At 45.5% G+C, this 19,002-nt stretch overlaps 1 protein-coding gene across 1 annotated transcript in view; it reads left to right on the top strand.

The window, feature by feature from the left end:
- Positions 1,129–19,002, top strand: part of ITGA9 (integrin subunit alpha 9) — a 218,121-nt gene continuing 200,247 nt past the window's right edge. Inside the window, exons 1-4 of the mRNA XM_021386283.1 lie at positions 1,129–1,438; positions 9,051–9,178; positions 10,017–10,123; positions 15,643–15,766. Coding sequence (XP_021241958.1) covers positions 1,272–1,438; positions 9,051–9,178; positions 10,017–10,123; positions 15,643–15,766 — 526 coding nt within the window. The 5' untranslated portion in view covers positions 1,129–1,271. The remainder of the gene's footprint in view (positions 1,439–9,050; positions 9,179–10,016; positions 10,124–15,642; positions 15,767–19,002) is intronic.

The following is a 19,002-nucleotide window of genomic DNA, read 5'->3' as shown; positions in this document are numbered from 1 at the left end:
AAGCATGTTCCCCGTGAGCCACCAGGTGTCAAACAGACTCAAGTTGTGCCTACACCAGAAACTGTGCTATACCTCCAGCTGCTTGCCAGATGAAGCAGTCCCCACCATGTCAGAGCTCCTGCCCCCTCTCCTGCATTTCCTGGGACCTGCTGTGCTTCTCCCAGTGCAGCTGTTCATGGATGAGAAGAGCGCATGGACTCACACTGCTATGGCAAGGGCTAACAGCAGTGAGCGGAACTGCCAATTATCTCTGAGGGAGCACTTCTCTCAGCTCCTGGGGCTGATCCTCAAGAGCACACTTCTAAGATCGCTTCCACCGGAATCCTGAGGAGAACCTGCAGCTTTTTATTGAATAATGGAAGTATGGACTCTGCAGGGCCAGGAGCTGTAGAACACCCTGCTCCCTCCTGCTGCGGGAATACATGGCCACTGTCGTACCCACTGGAGGAATTCATCTTGCCTTGGCTCCTGCTCATCATTTATTGAGTGTTTGACCATTTTCAGTTGCAGATAGGCTATTAAAATATTAGCACAATTACTTTCAGCTTTGACTTAGGTGTGAATGCTGCCACTTCGCTTACAGCTCTGGAGGACGTTTGCTGGAAAACATAGGTCTGGTATTTCCCCTAAGTGTATGCTTGTGTGTTGCTCTGGTAAAAGACCCCACCTCCTCCCTTGACTTTTCTCCCACTCCCTTTGGTGTGATGTGAACCAGGCCCTCATTCACCCACCCTGCACATGAAGCACCTGCACTACCCCACCCAACTCGTGGTGCCTCGGTGGGAGGCAGCCCCGGTCCCCTAACCGGTGTCAGGCTGAACATTAGGAAAAAATTCTCCTCAGAAAGAGAGGTGATGCATTGGAACAGGCTGCCCCGGGAGGTGGGAGAGGCACCGCGTTCAAGAAGCGTGGAGCTATGATGCGGCACTGAGGGACACGGTTAGTGGGCAGTATTGGTGGTAGGTGGACGGTTGGACTAGATGATCTTAGAGGTCTTTTCCGACCTTCCTGATTCTACGATTCCGTGACAGTACAGCAGAGGACGGACGCAGCCCGAGGGGGTGCGGCTCGCGGCCACCAGGGGGCGCGGCAGCGGCGGCGCGCCGAGGCGGGGCGGAGCGGGGCGCGCAGTCCCCGCGGGTCGCGGCGCGGGGCGCAGCCGGGCCGGGCGGGCAGCGCCGAAGAGCGGGGCGGGCACAAAAGCGCGGCGCTGAGCGTTGCCGTCGAGGAGTCGGCGTTGGGCCGGGAGTGGCTGCGCGGGTGCTCGCAGGATGCCGGCGGGGCGGCGGAGTTGGGCGCGGGTGCTGAGCGCGCTGCTGTGGGTGGCCCTGGCGCGCTGCTACAACGTGGACGTGGGACGTCCCGTGGTCTTCCAGGGCCCCAACGGGTCCTTCTTCGGGTACTCGGTACTGCAGCACTACCACGACAGCACGAGGTGGTGAGTAGCGGGCGGGGGCCGAGGCGGCGGCGCTGGGGGAAACGGGACCGACTCGAGGAGCGGGAGCTGTGTGCCCCGCGGGAGGTGCCGGCCCAGCTGCGGGCAGAGAGTGCGTCCGGGCTCAGGGTGCCGCAGGAGTTCGCTCCTGCCCCGGCCCGCCGCGAGGAGCTTCTCGTGCAAGTGGGACTTCTTGTTTTAATAGCGACTGGGGACGGAAAGTTTGCCCGCATCTCAAAGAATCGTGCCGCTGGCGTGCTTCCTGCTTATCCCCCTGGCTGGAAGGAGCCTCGGAGCGGGGTCTGCCTCTCGCTGTCTGGTGAGAGGCTCTTTGTTAGAATTAAAATTGCCTTCTCTTAGTGGGACCTAGCTGGTGTCTGCCGTCCTACTAATGTGCCGCTGCCAGTGGACGTCCACAGAGCTTCTCTTTATCTGCCGCGGTGACGGCTCAGCTGTGGTGGGGGAACTGAGGGGCACTGTGATAGACATAAGGGTATTCATGCCGCGTCCATTCATGCCGTTCTTTAAAAATTGACTTCTTTCACCCCCCCAACCTTGGCTGACGGCAAGTTGTGCGCTGTGCGCTCTGCCTTTTGCATAGCGGCTTTCACGGGGCGGTCGTGGCTGGGGGCTTCTCAGGGCGCTTCACAAAGAGGGAAGAGCCCTCGGAGAAGAAAAGCGCTCAGCTGGCAGCGCTGCTCGACTGGGGCGGGAGCACCGCGCTGGGGAGGCGGAAAGCGGCCTCTCACGGACGGCGGGGGCTCGCGGCGGGTGGGCGAGGGCAGCTCGGGGGAATGTGGGGAGGTGGAAGGGATGCAAGGCGTGTGCCTAACGGGCAGCGTGGGCTATCCTCGGGTGGCACCTGCTGGTGTGATCCTTTGGGGCGGGAGGTGGAGCGGCCGCAGGTACCTGCGGCATCCCGCCTGTCTGGGAATTGTGCGGGGTCGGCGGCGCCGGGCGCCCTCTGAGGGCGCGCATCTGTGTGGGGTCCGATGCTCACGTTTTGCTGCCGGTTTCTGCAATGGAGCTGATTTGCAGAGAAGCACCCTGAAACAACAACAAAAAAAAAACCGCCTGAGATGGCCGAGTGGTGTTAAACATAAATCGGGGGTTAGCCCTGGCAGCTAAGAGCTCGATGCGCTCAGCGTCGGCACCGGGCTGTCAAAAACCACGAGGGTGAGGCTGTCAGCGCTGATGGGGAAAGCCCTTCTGTCACTGTGGAACCGGGGAGCTTGTTTTCATGGCTGCTTCGGGGTCCCGTGCCCAGCAGAGGCGATAACAGTTTGGGGAGATACAGTCAAAAATATTTTTATTTTTTTACAGACACACACTAGTCATAATACATAGATGGAGCCTGAAGGTGAAGGCCCAGCACTGCATTGTTCTGCTCTTTAAGGTATATGCGGCCTTCTTCCAGCTTTCTGAAGGTGTCACCCTGTGCTGTTGGGGCAGTGTTAGCTTTAAGTGGTTCATGTGTTTCTTCTGGAGAGCTTAAAAGATCTGACCATTCTTTCTGGACATTCAGACCATTGAAGGACTGAACCCTCGTCAGTGCCATTAGCTTTGTTTCCTTCAACTGAGCAGGGCATGAAGGCTTGCAGTGTTGTAAAGCACTATTATAAAGCCATATTCATACTGGACAAAGCCTTACTACAGATACCACTTCAGAGCACGAAAACCTCTGATTTTCATTGTAAAGTGGTTACAAGTTGCACATTATTCAACTACAAGATACAATCTCAGTTTTATTGTATGAGTGCAGAAGGAAATGGTTAGCGGAATGGATGGCACTTTGTCAGTTTTTTGTGCGCGTAGCTTCTGTGTGCAAAGCTGTAGAGCTGTTTTCTTAGTTGGCTTGTAGGGTTAATGGGTATTGGTTTTTCTTTCAAAACATGATATGCTGGGGACAGGATGAGGGCTGATATACCAAATAGGTATGTTGCTCCTAAAGTAGTGTCTCCTGTTTATTTCCATGGATGCTACAACAGATACAAAGAGCACAATAACACTATCTGATAAAGTGAATTCTCAGCTACAAAACACTGTTTTTCAACACACCCACCACCATGAGCAAAGCGTTTTTGCCAGTGATGACCAAGAGCCGTCATGCTGCTTTCGTAGAAATCTGCCCCATCGGAAGTGACCCGCTATCACTGATGCCACTGCTGAAACATTCCATGCACCACCTCACTGTGCTCACATCCACTGTTTGGTCTCGATAAATGTTCAGCAAGTGTTGATCAGTGCCACTTTTTCTGCATGGAGGAATTCAATGACACACCTTTACTTCAGATGCACTCCCATGTCAGACGCCATTTGGTCAGACTGCCTCTCTGCTCCCATCTGTCACATGGCAACATGTAGTGGAGTGTTGGTGGGAAGGTTCAACCTCTGCTGCCGTACCACCAACATCTGCCTCTGATGTTGTGGGCCAACAGAATAAAATAGGAGCCATTACTTTTGGAGCAGCCCTTGTATGTAGTAAAAATGTTTACTGTTCAACCCACTGTAGCATGCAGCTGCTATTAATAGCCATAGTGTTATTTTTGTGTGTGTGCCAGTTTCATTCTTAGCTTTATAGCTTTTCTTCACATGAAGAAGCATTATGGTTTTGGTTTCTCACGTTTCCTTGGCCTGAAGACTGCTGTGGGAGGTTCAGCTAGGTTAACTTTGAGTTGTGATACTTTGGTCATACATGGCTTGCGGGGTCAGCTATGCACTGTGTGAGCCTGTTAAAATGTGATCGATGCTATCCATAACTATCTCCTGCCTAAATTCATTTAATGTGTTAACATGCTCCAAAACATGGGAAAGTGTTATCGTGATAGTTCAGGGTTTCTTAATCTTTATTGCCCAAGGGCCCAATATTCCCCTAACGTACTTCTGATCATCAGAGCATCTTAGTTGAAGTGTGTTGCTCTCAGCAGCCTGTCCATATGCTTTTTCACATACATAGCAAAACACTGTCTCATAATAAAATGGTATCTGTAATTGCCAGCTCTTCAACTTCAGTGTTTCAGCCCCTCATTTTCCCACACCACAGAGGCACTTATCTGCATTGTTTGCTGTAAGCCTGTAGATTTTAAGCAAATGAACACAGAGTTGGGTAATTCCTGAAGATTTGTATGAACCACATATTCTTTCATGAGGAGTATTTTGTTTGAGATATTGTGTCAGGTGCAGACACAGAAGTTACGATGGACTATGAGTATTCAGCCTCCTCTACAATTGTGATGCAGGTCTGTGCCTCTGACCTGTCTGAAATAGTTAATTCCAGTAATCCTTCCTACTATGAGTTATTTTTGCACAGTTTCTTTCTCAAGAATAGCTTGTCATCGCAGATGTGCTGAGGTTATTGTTTTTCTGACAATGCCCTGTTTTCCTTCCTTACCCGGGTTTTGTGACTGTAAATCTAGAAGGATTTACCCGGCTCCCTGTCGTTCCCATTTCCAGCAAAGCAGATCCAGGTGGTTGCTTGCATTTGGAGCACAGACAAGCTGAAGTGCTTCTGTTCTCTGGAAATAATTTTCAAGCTTGGAGTAAAGACCCAGCAGAGTGACCAAGAATGTGACTTTCTCTGCTTTTGTGAAGAGACAATTCAAGAACAAATAACGTCAATTTTGCACCAGTAAAAAATGTCAATGATGTGACGTCTCTCATCATTCTTTTATTAATATGGTGTTACACTGTCTCTCTCCTTTCTCCATCTTACTGGCACTCCCCCAAATCCCTCTGCAAGTCCAGGTTAACAACTTCATCTTTTCTGGCAGCATGATCCGGCGCTAAAAAGTAATGGAGTCGGTTTAGCTGCACAGCATCCTGCTGTGAGAATTACAGCAAGGAATGAGCCTAGCTGTTGTGCTGGTGCTGCACCCCTTCGGCCCCATGCTTTACTGGATTGCGTGGCTGCTGAAACATGGGGCTGGTTTGCATCTCAGGCTGACGGGAATGTGTTGTTAGGGCATGGTGTGTGTGGGCAAACCACATAAGATGTGGGAACAGACCAACCTGGTGAAGGATGGATGCTGTGTTAATGATGCCGTGTTTCACTGGTGATGCTGTAGATAGAATTGGGGTGTTTGGAGAAGGTGGAGAGTCTGGGCTTGCTGGTGTTGCTCGCAATCTGCCTCCCAAGTAACATTCCTCCCACTTCTAGTTCTGAACATATTAGATGAACCACTGGGATTTTTATTTTGAGGGCTTAACAAGTGGCAGAGACCCTTCTGATGGGGGAAAAATGCGAGTGGGATATGCTGGTGATGCACCCCCTCCTGGTGCTGCCTTTGAAATCCGCTGCGGTATGCGGGGATATTTAAAGACTTTTTCCCCTGCCACTTAACATTGCAGCGAGGTGAGGTGCCCACACTCCACAGTCCTTGAGCTGTGATTGCCTAATTGCTGCTGGCGTGCTGCAGGCTGATGCTCGGTGCATTTGGCATCCCTCCATGCCATTGGGCAGCTCGACACTTCCCTTCACTGCTCTTTCCACTAAATGTGGCACTTAGCTTCCAAATCTGTATGTCCTGAAGGTCAATCACCAGCAGAGTAACAGTTACTGTTCTGCAGGAAGTAATTTTAAGGACGTGTGGATTTCCCTGTGGCCAGAAATCTCCTTGTCATCCATTAATAATGGCTGATGCAGCGCCTGCAATGTGATGGTTTTTGGCTGCACAGCTGCAGAGTCATCTCCATACAGATGAGGGTGTTTGTCCTTGACCGTGTGAGTGTGGATTCAAGAAGAGAAGATTAAATGGCCTATCTGCCTACTGCTTCTCATGTTGGCTTAGATCCCAGTACTTGGTTCACAGGCCCAGTGAGATGTGGCCAGCTCTTACAGATTTCTATGTACGTCAAGCAAAAGTGGCCTTAAAATGCCCCCAAACTTCACTTCTGCTGCCCTTGGTTGTCTTCAGGGGAAGGTGATTCCTTTCCCTTGGTTGGGTTCCCTGATCAAGGTGTCTCCCTGCAGCTGCTCACAAATATTCTGGGGGGCTTCCTGCAGAGCGTTGTAGTTGTGGGTAACCTCTAGAAAGAGTACCAACCTCATCATGAGCCTTTGGCAAAAGGTTGCAAGACTGCTCATGCTTGCTTTCTGACAGGACTCCTAGAGCAGCCCTGATGAGTTCTACCACAACATGAGGCTATTTTAACCTAGGGCTATGCTGGATGGTTGCCTGATAATAGCAAAAACCTCAGGGTGGTACTTCTGTGGGCTTTTTACTTATCCTTGTATTTAGGCCAGGCAAGAGTGCACAATGTTGAATCACAAGAGTATATGAGGCTCTAAGGCTTTAATTTAAAATGCGTTTCTGTTTGTATATGCTACCAAAGAAAAACGCCTTTTCTGGTTGCAGTGTTGTATCATAGAAATATCAGAAGATTTCCAAGGTGTTTTTATGTGTAGGGAAGACACAAAACAGACATTTGTTTTGCCCAGTGAGCTCCAAAACATTAGGATGCAAAAGAGTCTTCTGCCTGGGTCTGCTGAGGACTCTTGTGACAGTGAAGTAGGTGACCTTCTTCCAACAGGTTAAACACTTATGTACAGAAACTAATTAAAGATTTAAGAGAATCTTTTACTGACAAGAGTAATACTGTAACACTCCAGCCTCAATTCTTTGAATAAAACTGAAGTGAGTGGCACATGGTGAATGCCAGCCTGAGCAGCCGAAAAAAGCACGTAGCCCAGCAGACAGAGACCTCTGTGCCATCTCCCCTAAGGTGACTTCCCAGGGCCTGGGCAAGCATGGGTCACATCAGCCAGAGCAGGAAGTCTGCCGAGGCTTCAGTCTCTGTGGAGGAAGTGCAAGAGTGAATGAATGAAACAAGATCCTGAGATTACATAGAGTGTGATGTATGTGAACTACCAATTTCGGGTGTCCGGGTATTCAGGACAATCCAGAATAGATTTGCTTCTGGCACACATTAGTGGCTGCTTCCTTGTGCTCAGTCCATATGAAGAGATGGCAACAAACTGTTTTTTGAAACGTGTGTTCACTCAAGACAGTTTGAGTAATGTAATCTGTGGCAGTAGCCTACTCAAATCTGTAATTACCAATTTGTCCCATTCAGCTTTCTTAACAGGGTCGAAGAGTCTTTGTGAGTTAGGCTCCTTAAGCTCCGTCTGGGGTTCTCCAACCCAAGGTATCTTTTGCACTAATTGCTGATTCAAATTTACTTTTTTTGGGTTAGAAGAAAGCTTTGTTTAAACTGGAGGTCGGCACAGCTTATGTTATCTTATTTTTGTAACAGGTCATAGAAACAGTTTCTTGCCATTTGCAATATGAATGTGTAACTCTTTAAGCTAGTAATATCCCCCACCTTATTTGCTTTTGTTAGACCTCATGAATGTCAGTAAGTGAATGACACACATTCATCACCTGTGTAAATGAAATGATTGGCATTTGATTTTCTGCCTGGTGGGATTTCCATGTCAGGCTGTTATTTCAGGATCCTTTGCTCTAACTCCACATTGTGCTCAGGCCTTGTAGGCTTCAGCAACTTAAGCATTTCAGCCATTAATTCTTCTCACTTGTGAAAACATCACCTGTGATATTTAGGACAGCCCCACTGAACTTCTCTAAATACTATCACTTAGCTTGTGAGACTTGGGAGAAAACAGTCATTTAATGTAGGGATTTCTCTTCTTTTTTTTTTTTGTTTCTGTGTACCATGGGATGGTTTTGTCATATCTGGGGAAGCATGTTATAGAAGAAGCTCGTGACGGCAGCCTGGTGGCCCAGGCTGACTGGGACACATACATGCCTCAGGTCTCCCTGAGTAGGTGATGATAGGTGGTAGTTGGGTTTGGAACTTCAAATTGGAGGCTACTGAGGAGGATGACAGAGAAGTCATTTAAAAGAAGGAAAGCTTCTTTTTGGGACTGATACTGGGCTGCTCATCTGTGCTGTGTGTCAGCTGTGTACAGAGATGGACTTTGCAGCAGTAGCTCTCTATCCCTTGCTAAACCAAGAAAGGTGCCTCCATGGTCTGCTGCTGCCTCCCAGGTAACAGGCTGGGCCTACACACACAAGCACTGGAGCCTGACTTAATTATAAGTGATGGCCAAGAGCAAGGCAAGGCACTATGGAAGAAATTTGCTCCTGTGTTTTGTGTTTTTTTTTTTTAAGCTCTAATTACATAAAATCTTCTGCTAATGGAGTGCCTCAACTTTCTTAGCAATCTTATTAATCTTTGGCTGGCTGGAAATATTCAGGTTCATATTTCTTCTTCTCAGGGCTCTGTATTTTAGGTTTTGTGGATTTTTTAATGCCAATAGGGATGTAGGTAAAACTGGGGAAAAATAGATGCGGTTGCTGTTGTCTGTCTTAATACTTTCCAAAATGCTATCTGGGGTGAGGAAAGTAACTGCATTACAAGTGTTACACTGCTAATGGAAATTTAATTTGTTAAAGTATTCATGGCTTCACTAGAGAAAAAATGCTTTTACTGTTGGTGTTGTTTTCAGTTTGTGAATCAGTGTCATCATTTTACAAGGTTTCTGGAAAAATTGCTTTAGCTGAGGAATCCCTGGCAATGTGAACCTTGAGGTTGTTTGTTATTTTCTTCTTTTCTCATGAAATTAATAACTTGTTACTTTGTGTTTGGCTTCCAGGGTCTTGGTTGGAGCTCCCAAGGCAGACTCTAGATACAGCACTTCTATTCAGTCCCCAGGAGCAGTATTTAAATGTCGAGTCCACACCAATCCTGACAGAAGATGCACAGAGCTGGATATGGGTCGAGGTGGGTGGCAGTGATACTTTGAGGGGAGGGACCACAAAGCGCCACATGTGGCTAGCAGTCCTGCCGGCCTTGAAGAGGTCCCAGCTTTCTCTAAGAGAGTCCTACTTGTACGCTATTGTACGTAGTCAGGATTGACTCTTTTCTCAGACATGCTGTCAGAATCAGCATAATCTCAAAACAAGGCTCTGATCTAAAACCTTCTGCTGGATTCTGATGGAGAAAATTGAAGTCATTAAACATTTCAGTTTTCTCGGTCGCATGATTAACATTATTGAATTCTCCATGTATAATTAAAACTATGTTAGTGTTGTTTTATTAATCTTTTCATGTGTGAGTTAAATAGAATTTATTTTTATGAAGCTTACATAGATTACAGCAGTACTTTGGCTATGTTTGACTTTTCCGCGTACTGTGGTGTAAAGCATCTTTAATGGATTCACAAATACTGCCTGTTGGGACTAAAAATGTAGACCTCATTTAAAAAAAAATGCCCCAGATCTCATTTTCCAGGATATTTTTGCTTTGATTGCATTCTGGAAGCAATTCCACATCTATTCCACTAACTTCAGTTAGATGGCTTATTCAAGTAAAGCTCTGGGCATACTGCAATAGCTGCTGTCTGTTTGGAATAGAGTCTGTCCTCTGCTATGGATGGTGCCTGTTAACATCAGGAGCACCAGCCTGAGTAGTGCTTACAAGAAGTAGTAATTGGGATGAAAGGGAAAAGGAAAGCATTGACAGGCAGATGTTTGGTGGCAATTGCTTTTCCAAGAGATTTCTTTCTAGATACTTAAAACTCATGTCTCTTTGCCTTGCTGCCCTTCTTTTCCTCATGTAGGCAATTCTCGGGGTGTGCTCTGCGGAAAGACTTGTAAAGAAGACAGAGACGATGAATGGATGGGCGTGAGCCTGGCTAGACAGCCTAAGGCTGGTGGAAGTGTGCTGGTAGGTCCACTCTTTTCTTTGATCTCATTAAAATCATTGCTGCTGTCTGACTCTAATGCTAAACACATCAGAATTAATGTGTTTGGTAGTGACTGATGGAGTCCAGCTTTATGGGCAGCAAGTTCTGTAGTCCTTTCCTTCAAGCAGAAGGAAAATGAGCTCCAGCCAGAAAGTTTTATTTGTAGATGAATGACTTCAAAGAGATCACACCTGACTTGTGTCACCTAAGGGCTTCCTCCCAAATCTGGGGGATTAAATCTTCAAACAGAATAAGTAGAACTTTGTCTGTAAGGTATCTGCTGTTTTGCTCTTTTTGTAGGTTCTCTGTGTTTATGTATGCATTCCTTTTCCACAAGCATATGTATTACATATCAGAACTCACCATGAAAAATGTAAGATGAGACTTTGGGGAAATATTTTGTCTTTATGTATATGTATTTTCCATTAATGAGGCGGAAGTGCTGAGAGTGAAGATGAATTAGTTGTGTGTGGGTGGCCTTGTTGTCTTTGATATGGTTACCATGCAAATAGAAAGGGTCAAGGAGAGCAGATGTGGTCCTTAGGATGTGGAATTTATTTCTGCAAGACATTTCCTGTACTGGAAAAAAATCATAAAAAGAACTGGACAAATACCTTTTTAAAATATATGGGCATATTATGGTCAACATTTGCCTGTGTTTGCTTCCGCTGTTGAGCTCCAATCCACCCTGGGAACTTGTGCAGGAATGTTAACTGAATAAGAAAAAATTCTACAAAATGTTGTGAATAATATGTGACTGGCAGATTTCAAGCTCATGTCACAGTACCCCTAATAACTGTCTAATTCTAAACACTACTTTTTTTTGAGTTGGAAATTTGCAGCATGACCCCATCTTTTCAGTGAGGCAGGGAATCACACTGATGTGTGGCATCAATGAGTCTCAAACCTGCTAGCAACAGGAGCTCTTGTACATCACCTTCTCCACTGACCACCTACTCAGCCAAGTGGAGAAAGCTGCTTTATGTGAAGGCATTTTATTTAATATGTATTTAGACACTTCAGCACCACGAGTGCTTGCACACTGACCTCCCATGGGGGAGCAGACGGGTTTTCTACCTTTCTGTGGTGGTACAATGGTATTTTATCTGATTATCTCTGTTGGTGCACAGCTTGCCAGCGTTTTAGAAGCTGGTTGGTTCGTTACCTTTGTTGAATGTTTTAACTATGCTCAACTGTAGAGGAAAAGGGGAAAAGCAGAATGGGATAAATAAAATACATTGTACAGCTAATGCAAAATGAAGGCGTTCCAACTAGAAGATTGTGTAAGCAATTTATGTTTTCAAGGGTTAAGCCAATATGTGTGCTTAGAAGAATCCTACTTGATGACTGAAGGCTGATGTGCACTGAGCCAGGCAAACCAGCCTCATGCTATGATTCTATGTTGGAAGTGTTCAAGGTCAGGTTGGATCTGCCTTTGAGCAACCCGATGAAAGGTGTCTCTACCCACAGCAGCAGGATGTGGAGCTGGATGATCTTTAAAGCACCTTTCCAACTCCAACCATTGTTTGGTTCCAAGACGTAATTCTTGCGATCTTCTAGTCGTTGGCCTGAGCTAGACAAATTCTTCCATCATTTTCAGAAGCTAAGCAAAAGCAGCAGAGGACAGGGAAGTATATGAAAAAGCTAGGCACCTGCCAGAGCTAGGGCTGGCTGCTCACTCAAAACAGAAGTTCTTAAAGTGGAAAGCTGAGGATCTATCAGGCTACTTAGCCCCAGTGTCTTCCCAGCAGTAGGAAGGCTGTGTTTTGAAAGGAGTCCTTGTAGCTCTCTTCAATTACCTGAAAGGAGGTTGTGGTGAACATGTGGTCAGTCTCTTCTCCCACATAACTAGCAATAGGACTAGGGGGAATGGCTTCTAGTTATGCCAGGGAAGGTTCAAATGGGATATTAGGAAAAAATTTCTCCAGAAAAGAGGTCAGGTGCTGGAATGGGCTGCCCAGGGAGGTGGTTGAGTCACTGTCCCAGAAGGTGTTCAAGAAAAATTTAGATGTTGTACTGACAGGCATAGTTTAGTGGGAAATACTGGTGATATGTGAACAGCTGTACTGAATGGTCTTGGAGGTCTTTTCCAACCTTGATGATGCTATGAAAGTACTTGCCCAAAAGATCTTGCAAGTGCAATATTTTTGTGTTCAGTAGCTCTGGATTCTTTCAGTAGTGTCATAAATATGAGCAGTCACTTTTTAAACCCACATGAACTTTTTATGCTCTTGATGTCCTACATTAGAGCATTTAGTTCCACAATTTAGTTGTGGATTGTAGTTGAAATTGCCTACTGGCTTAGATTTGTCTTATCAGTTTTCCCCAATTCAGATTCCCCTTCTTCAGATGGAAATACCAACTTCAGTAGAAAGAGGAAAGTTAGGAGTGTGCAAGAGGCTTGGCTAGTGTTAGGTAATGTGGATTGTGTGTGAGCCCATAATGTGCCAGGATATTACTGAACCAGGGTTTTATACTTGTGTAAAGGATTGAACAGAAAAATGACTGATAATGAAGTCTTAAAAAATGAACAACTAAGATTACCTAAAAAATGAACTTTAAGTTTGCAGTTTGGTGTCTTCCTGTCCTGGGTTATAGTCAGTCAATATTTGCATTAATCAAAGTGCTACAATAATACAGCTGAGATTGCTGGCTCTCCCCAAACTGAAACGGCAAAATTCCTTCTTTTGCTTTTGTTGGGAGAGGAGCTGAGGACAGTGCATTATGATTTGGAGATAAGCCAACATGCTTTAATCTTGCTCTTTGGAAATACCTGCCACGTCTGTTGTTACTCTGCTTTTTATCATGTGTTTCCATTTTTCATATTAAGCAGCTGACTTACTGGCACATTTAGTGATAAGCTTGCAGCAGGAAGGGGTGAGGGAGGGGAACCCATCACAGTGCCAAAGCCTTCATAGTGAAGAGCAAACCAGAAGTGATCTGACAGTGGTACATATAAAAAGTCCCTTGTCTGGACTCTAACTTTAGGATTCAGGCCCTAAAGTGAAGTCTTGGTCTCATGTTCCTTTTTCTATGATGCAAAACCTATGGCTGGCGTTCTGTCCTCAAGGAAGCAAAAAACATTTGCTGTTCTGAAGTGGTCTATCAGTTACATCACAGCAATGCAATGTCTGCTAGCACTAGAGACCTCCACATGCTTGGTCCAGGAAGATTTTATTTTGCCTCAGGAGTTTGCATCCTTTCTCTTGTGTTCCACATCAAATTCGAGTGACTCATCTTTGTTCCCCAAACCTTTTCAGACATGTACCACCAAAGGAGGAAGGTTTTAGCCACCTTTGATAGTGCATCACCTTAACTCAGCAGTGTTGAGAAGTGCAGGAATCATGCACTGTAATCCGAGCAAATACTTCTGTAAAGGCAGGAGAACCAAAAAGCAACTGTAGACAAATTTTGCCATGGCAGGGAGACAAATGTGCTGGTTGCCTGCCTGTGCAGAAGTGAATTTTGGAGGGGTGAGGAGATACTGAACTCCAGTCCATTGGGGAAATATCAAATTCTGCAACTGTGGTCTGGGGGAGAGTGGGGAGAGCCATCAGCAGACTCAGGCTTACCAGTAGTTAATTGCGTTATGCGTGAGTATGCAGTGTACTGAAGGTATGGAAATGTTTTCATTATTGAAAACAAAAACATAGAAAATATCACCAAAAGTGGAAAAAAAAAAAAGCCCACAAACAAAAATCAAACAACTTCCCCCCCAAAAAAACAAACAAACAAACAAAAACCAGATTAGGGTTAGAATTACTAGGACACATCCACAGTCTCACGTTGATTTTTGAGTGTACTTTTGATTTGGAGGCTCCTTTTCTATTTTTTTTTCCCTCTCCTTATATTATTTTATCTTTCTTGGCCTCTGCACTTCACTCCTGCTTGCTCCTGAGCAAAGCCTGCTGCTTGTGATGAAGTGCCACTGCTCACCCTGTCTCTCTCTCACAGGGAGAGGTCAGTAGGTAAATTTATTCAAGTCTCTGACAGTTTCCAAAAGATAAAATGTCAGGGAATTTACAATATCATTGTGCTTTATTTATCTTTCCATAATTAAATATATATATATACTCTTTTTCCTTTTGAGTTAGTATCCGGAGTTGAGGTTGACTTAACTGCAGCTTTAATGGTATGTGTCTTTATGGCACTGTCTTCAGAAGGGCTGTGCCTGTGCGTATTTGTGCTCATGGTACTGATCAGTCATATGAAAAACTATTTCCTGGTTACTCAGAGAATGAACGTTACTTCTGGTGTTGCTGAATTTTGAGTGAGTGGTGCATGGGGGATTAAAGTCATAAGCTGAGTCCCTGAAGCTGCTCTGTGCTGGGCTGCTGACATTCATTTGACTGTCAAGCCAAGTGCACTCTAAGCATCCTTTGCATAATGGGTGGCAATCTATGGATTTTATTTTTTTTTTAATTTGTCATAGAATCATAAAATCGTTTCAGCTGAAAAGAACCCTTAAATGTCTTCTAGTCCAACTCTCCTGCAATGAACAGGAACACCTACAGCTAGATCAGAATGCTCAGAGCCCTGTCCAGCCTGACCTTGAATGGCTCCAGGAACAGGGCATCCACCATCTCTCTGGGCAACCTGTTCCAGTGCCTCTCCACCCTTATTGTAAAAAAGTTTTTCCTTATATCTAATGTAAATCTCTCCTATTTTATTTTGAAACCATTTTTCTCTTGTCCTGTCACAACAGATCTTGCTGAAGAGTCTGTCCCCTTCTTTCCTGTAGCTGCCCTTTAGATATTGAAAGGCTGCTATCTGGTGTCCACAGAGACTTCTCCAACCTGAACAGCTCTAGCTCTCAACCTGTCCTTGAGGGGGGATGTTCCATCCCTTAAATCATTTTTGTGGCCCTAATTTTTGCTAATATTGAGATGTTTCTATGGGCAACATGAACAGCTCTGAGGCCTTGAGGCAGGAAGGTGGTGTAGCATAAGGGGAAGAAGGGAAGAAGGTGTCCCATCTGGGGATGATAGAGTAAAAAGTGGGGCTTGTGAAGGTGGCTGTTGCAGGCCTCTCTGAGATAACAAGGTTGGTGCAAAGTTTCCCGGAAAAGTAGAAAGCGTGTTAAGGAGGTGATTTGTAGCAGAGAGCTTGCTTCTGTGCTCATGAGATCAAGCCTTAAATGATAGAAATTGATACATCTACACTGATGTTCCCAACTTAAACCAGCTGGGGATATGGCTCACCATGCGCACAAGTTCAAAAGTCTTGCTGTTTCACATCTCATTTCTTTTTATTCTGATTAATCTTTGTGCATAAGGCAACTTGTGGCTTGTCTGGCAGCAATGCAGTGTTATTTTTTTTAGAGTAAGCTAGCTTCTGGGAAGGTGTGAACCAGTGTGTCTCTGTGTGGCATTTATCCTGAGCACTATGTCCTAGTGAGGCTGATTTAGCCTTTGTTGATCTTACTCTGCATGGTCTACCTTGGTTGGAGGTTCTCTCTTGCAGCTCTCGGTCAGTAACAAATGTGGTATGATCTGTTTAGGCCTGTGCACACCGCTGGAAAAACATCTACTACGAGACAGAATACATTCTGCCCCATGGCTTCTGCAACATCATTCCCCCCAACCTTCAGCCCAGCGGGAGGAAGCTCCTGCCCTGCTATGAAGGTAAGGGTCGGGGGGTGGGAGTGGGGCTTGCCTCCATCTCTGATCCTTCATTTGGTAGCTGCTGCGTTTTCCCTTTGTTTCCAAGACCATCCACATTAGCCCTCACTGCTGATATTGTTTTTATTTTATTGTATTTTTCTCCCTGTAACATACTATCCTGAGGCACAACTGGGATGGAGGTTGGGTTTTGGATGAAAGTGGGAGAACAGCACAACAATTGAACAAATCCTGAGACTTGTTGTGCGTAGTCACAGTTTACTAGAGGAGCAGTACATTTCTGAACGCTATTTGGATGCTGTGGTTCTCTTTCCTGTATATGAATTATCAGTAGATACAGGTCTCTCATGCTTAGCTGTAGCAGAGATTGAATTGGGAATACTAATTGGGAATCAGCTTGCTTATGGAAATATTTTCAGTTTTGTATTCTGATTTATCAGAGGACTAGAGTGGGGAAAAACTGTTGCTTAATACTTGATTCATTTCATAAACTTCTGTGGCAGCTCACTATACTGACTTCTGTGCTTTAGATTCTGCAAAGTGTTTGGATGTTCAGAGGTCTGGATTTATGTGGGCATAGCAAAAGAAGGCTCCAGCACACTGAACAATGAGTCTCTGTCCCTGCTGTTTTCACTGTAAATCCCAATTGTCAACATCATAATTTTCCAGTTTTCTGGTACATTTGCAATCTTGGTATCATGTTTCCTTTCCTTAAGACTTCAGAAGACAGCATCACCTCAGCCAAAAAGCAATTAACTAAACCAGAGGCATAGGTATGCTCTCAGGAAGAAGATAAGTGATCTCCTAAGGTTTCTCAGCCCCCAAAGAGGCAGTGGGGAAAACACTATCTTGGGTTTCTCCTTCCTGCCCTGGGCGTCATCCTTCCCCTCTTGCCTTCAGGAGCTTGTGGAAGCGCAGGATTTGGAGGCCAAGGTGCAGCATGGTTTGTTGTGGGCAAAACCTCTGATTTTACTTATTTGTTTTCACTGCAAACTGATGAGGTTTTTGTCTTAAACGCATGTGTCTGTGTCTGCTTGGAAGCGGCACACAGTTGCGTATAACAAGTTTACCAGCCCTGAAATTATTCATTATTTGAAATTTGAGAGGTTTTGAGTCTCTTGAACCATCCACTCCAGCAGGTTTGTGGCAGAGTACAAGTGAACCATGTAGGCCTTCCTGTGAGTGCTGTCCCGCTGTATTTGTTCGTTCTTCTTCGTTCCTGTCAGCAAAACTGAAGTTGGGCTTCACACTGAGGTAATGTGGTGCAAATAGTCTGATACGAGCTGTGGTGATCAACATGCATGCATGGAGACACTGCCAGGGTTCTCTCCAAGCCTTTGTCATCGCTCTGGTGTTTGCTTTAAAAACTGCTTGTCTGAAGCCGTTGCAGGGAGGTGGTTTCTGGAGGAGACAAACTGCTTGTGTTTTTCTGTGCGTCATGTCTTGAGAGTAAAGCGGCTGCTAATCTGACAGGATATTTGCCAGGAATTGCTAGAAAATAGAAGTGTGTGGGCCTGGTGTATGCAAAGCAGCCAGTGGAAAATTGGCAGGGCTGGTGCAGTACAATGTTGGCTTAGCTTCAGTTCATGCTAGAATGAAAATCAGAGTTTTGGGACTGACTTATCCCTCTTCCCCCCATCTGCCATTGTCAGACATGAAATCACGAAGTGTTACAAGGGATGACTGTGCTTGTTTGCTCCTGGAACTTTTGTTTCAACAACACAAGCCTGATCCCCAGTGTGAGTGATAGCCATGTTACAGCACACAGATGGGTTAGTTGTTTGAGGTCAGCCGTGATCCACGCATCTTGTGGCAATCCTTCGCTTTCTGGAAGGAGAAGAAATTCACCTCCACTGACGCTATGGATTAAGAGAAACAGTCTGAGAGGGAGAAGCTGGGGGTTTCATAGGAACAATAAATGCAGTGTGTAATACATCCAAAGGGCCTCTAAAACTGGAGCCTGTAATTAGTGCATCTAGGGTGATAAGCCTTGTGAGAGGCTAACGTGGCTGTCTGATCCACAGCTAGAACTGGCTCTTGCCAACTGGCAAAGCGTACAGGCCAGCTGAGTGCACATCAGTTGCCATACATTTGTGTGTGCTCACCTCAAGCGGGATTATTAGCTTGTGTAACAGAAGTCTTGTGCCAGAAGGGGAGAGGAATCTGACCACTGGACAGACATCCTTAATGCATGCAGTATGTTTTCCCTTCACATAAAACAGGCTGTATAACTAAAGACAAAGAGGAAATGGAAGTTTCCTGACTGGATGGTAATGGTGCAACAACGCGATGGTCTCAATCCATCTTATTCTTGTCCAGTTTCCCTGAAATGGCTGACAGAAGTCTGGAAGCTATTGATTGCTAATGAGAACAGCAGCAAGCCTAATAGTTAAATGCAGTCTTTCTGAGTAGGAGCTAATCTGGTTTATTTGAGCTGGATGTCCTTTGAGGTATAGCTGGAGCATGGAACCATGGTCTTCCAAGCAGTGCTTTCTTGTTTGCTTTTTTTCCGTAGCTGTCTCTTCATTGTCCTGATGCATTCAGTTTACAGTGAAGAAAGGTGGCTGCTTCCAGGATGAGAGGTGGCCCAGCTGCATGGGGAGAGCTGGGATGGTTTCCTAGTCCTGTGGTAGGAGCTGGTGATGAAGGCAGAGAAAGCTGGTGGGCCTGTGGTTGGGGGAAATAAGGGGAACAGCACATCCTCATGTGCCTTCCCTCCGCAGGGATGAGAAAGTTTGCCCACAGGATCCAGACCACACTTGGTTTTCTGGGAGGCATCAAAATATCCCTGTGGTATGGTGCAAACCCAATACCACAATGCTAGGTCAAATAAATTACTACTTTTTCTTCCCAGTGTAGTGAAACACAGGAAGATGGGGAAAAAGAGGCTCTTGGTGCAAATGACAATGCATTTCAATTGTCCATTTTAATTCTATCTGTGAAAATGGTAGATAAAGGATTTTATTGCACAGTGGAGCTCACACTGTGTTATGATATTGAAGTTTGCTTATAGACTTGGATTTGATCAGAGAAGAGGCATTTGTCTTCATAGTCATCACATATGACAGCTCATCCTTTTTGTGGATTATTTTGTCCAATTACTTCTTAGTCAGCCTTACTTCTTTCATAAACTAAAATCATCCTGGCTACAAAATACTACCCTCTTTTTTTTTTTTTTTCCCTTGTTTAAGCAGTTATTAAGAACCACAGAGGCAACCACCTCTCTCAGGTTCAGCCTC

The sequence above is a fragment of the Numida meleagris genome, chromosome 2, assembly GCF_002078875.1.
Source record: "Numida meleagris isolate 19003 breed g44 Domestic line chromosome 2, NumMel1.0, whole genome shotgun sequence".
Classification (NCBI taxonomy): Eukaryota; Metazoa; Chordata; class Aves; order Galliformes; family Numididae; genus Numida; species Numida meleagris.
Note: the sequence above shows the minus strand (reverse complement) of the source record. Positions and strands in the feature narration are given on the sequence as shown.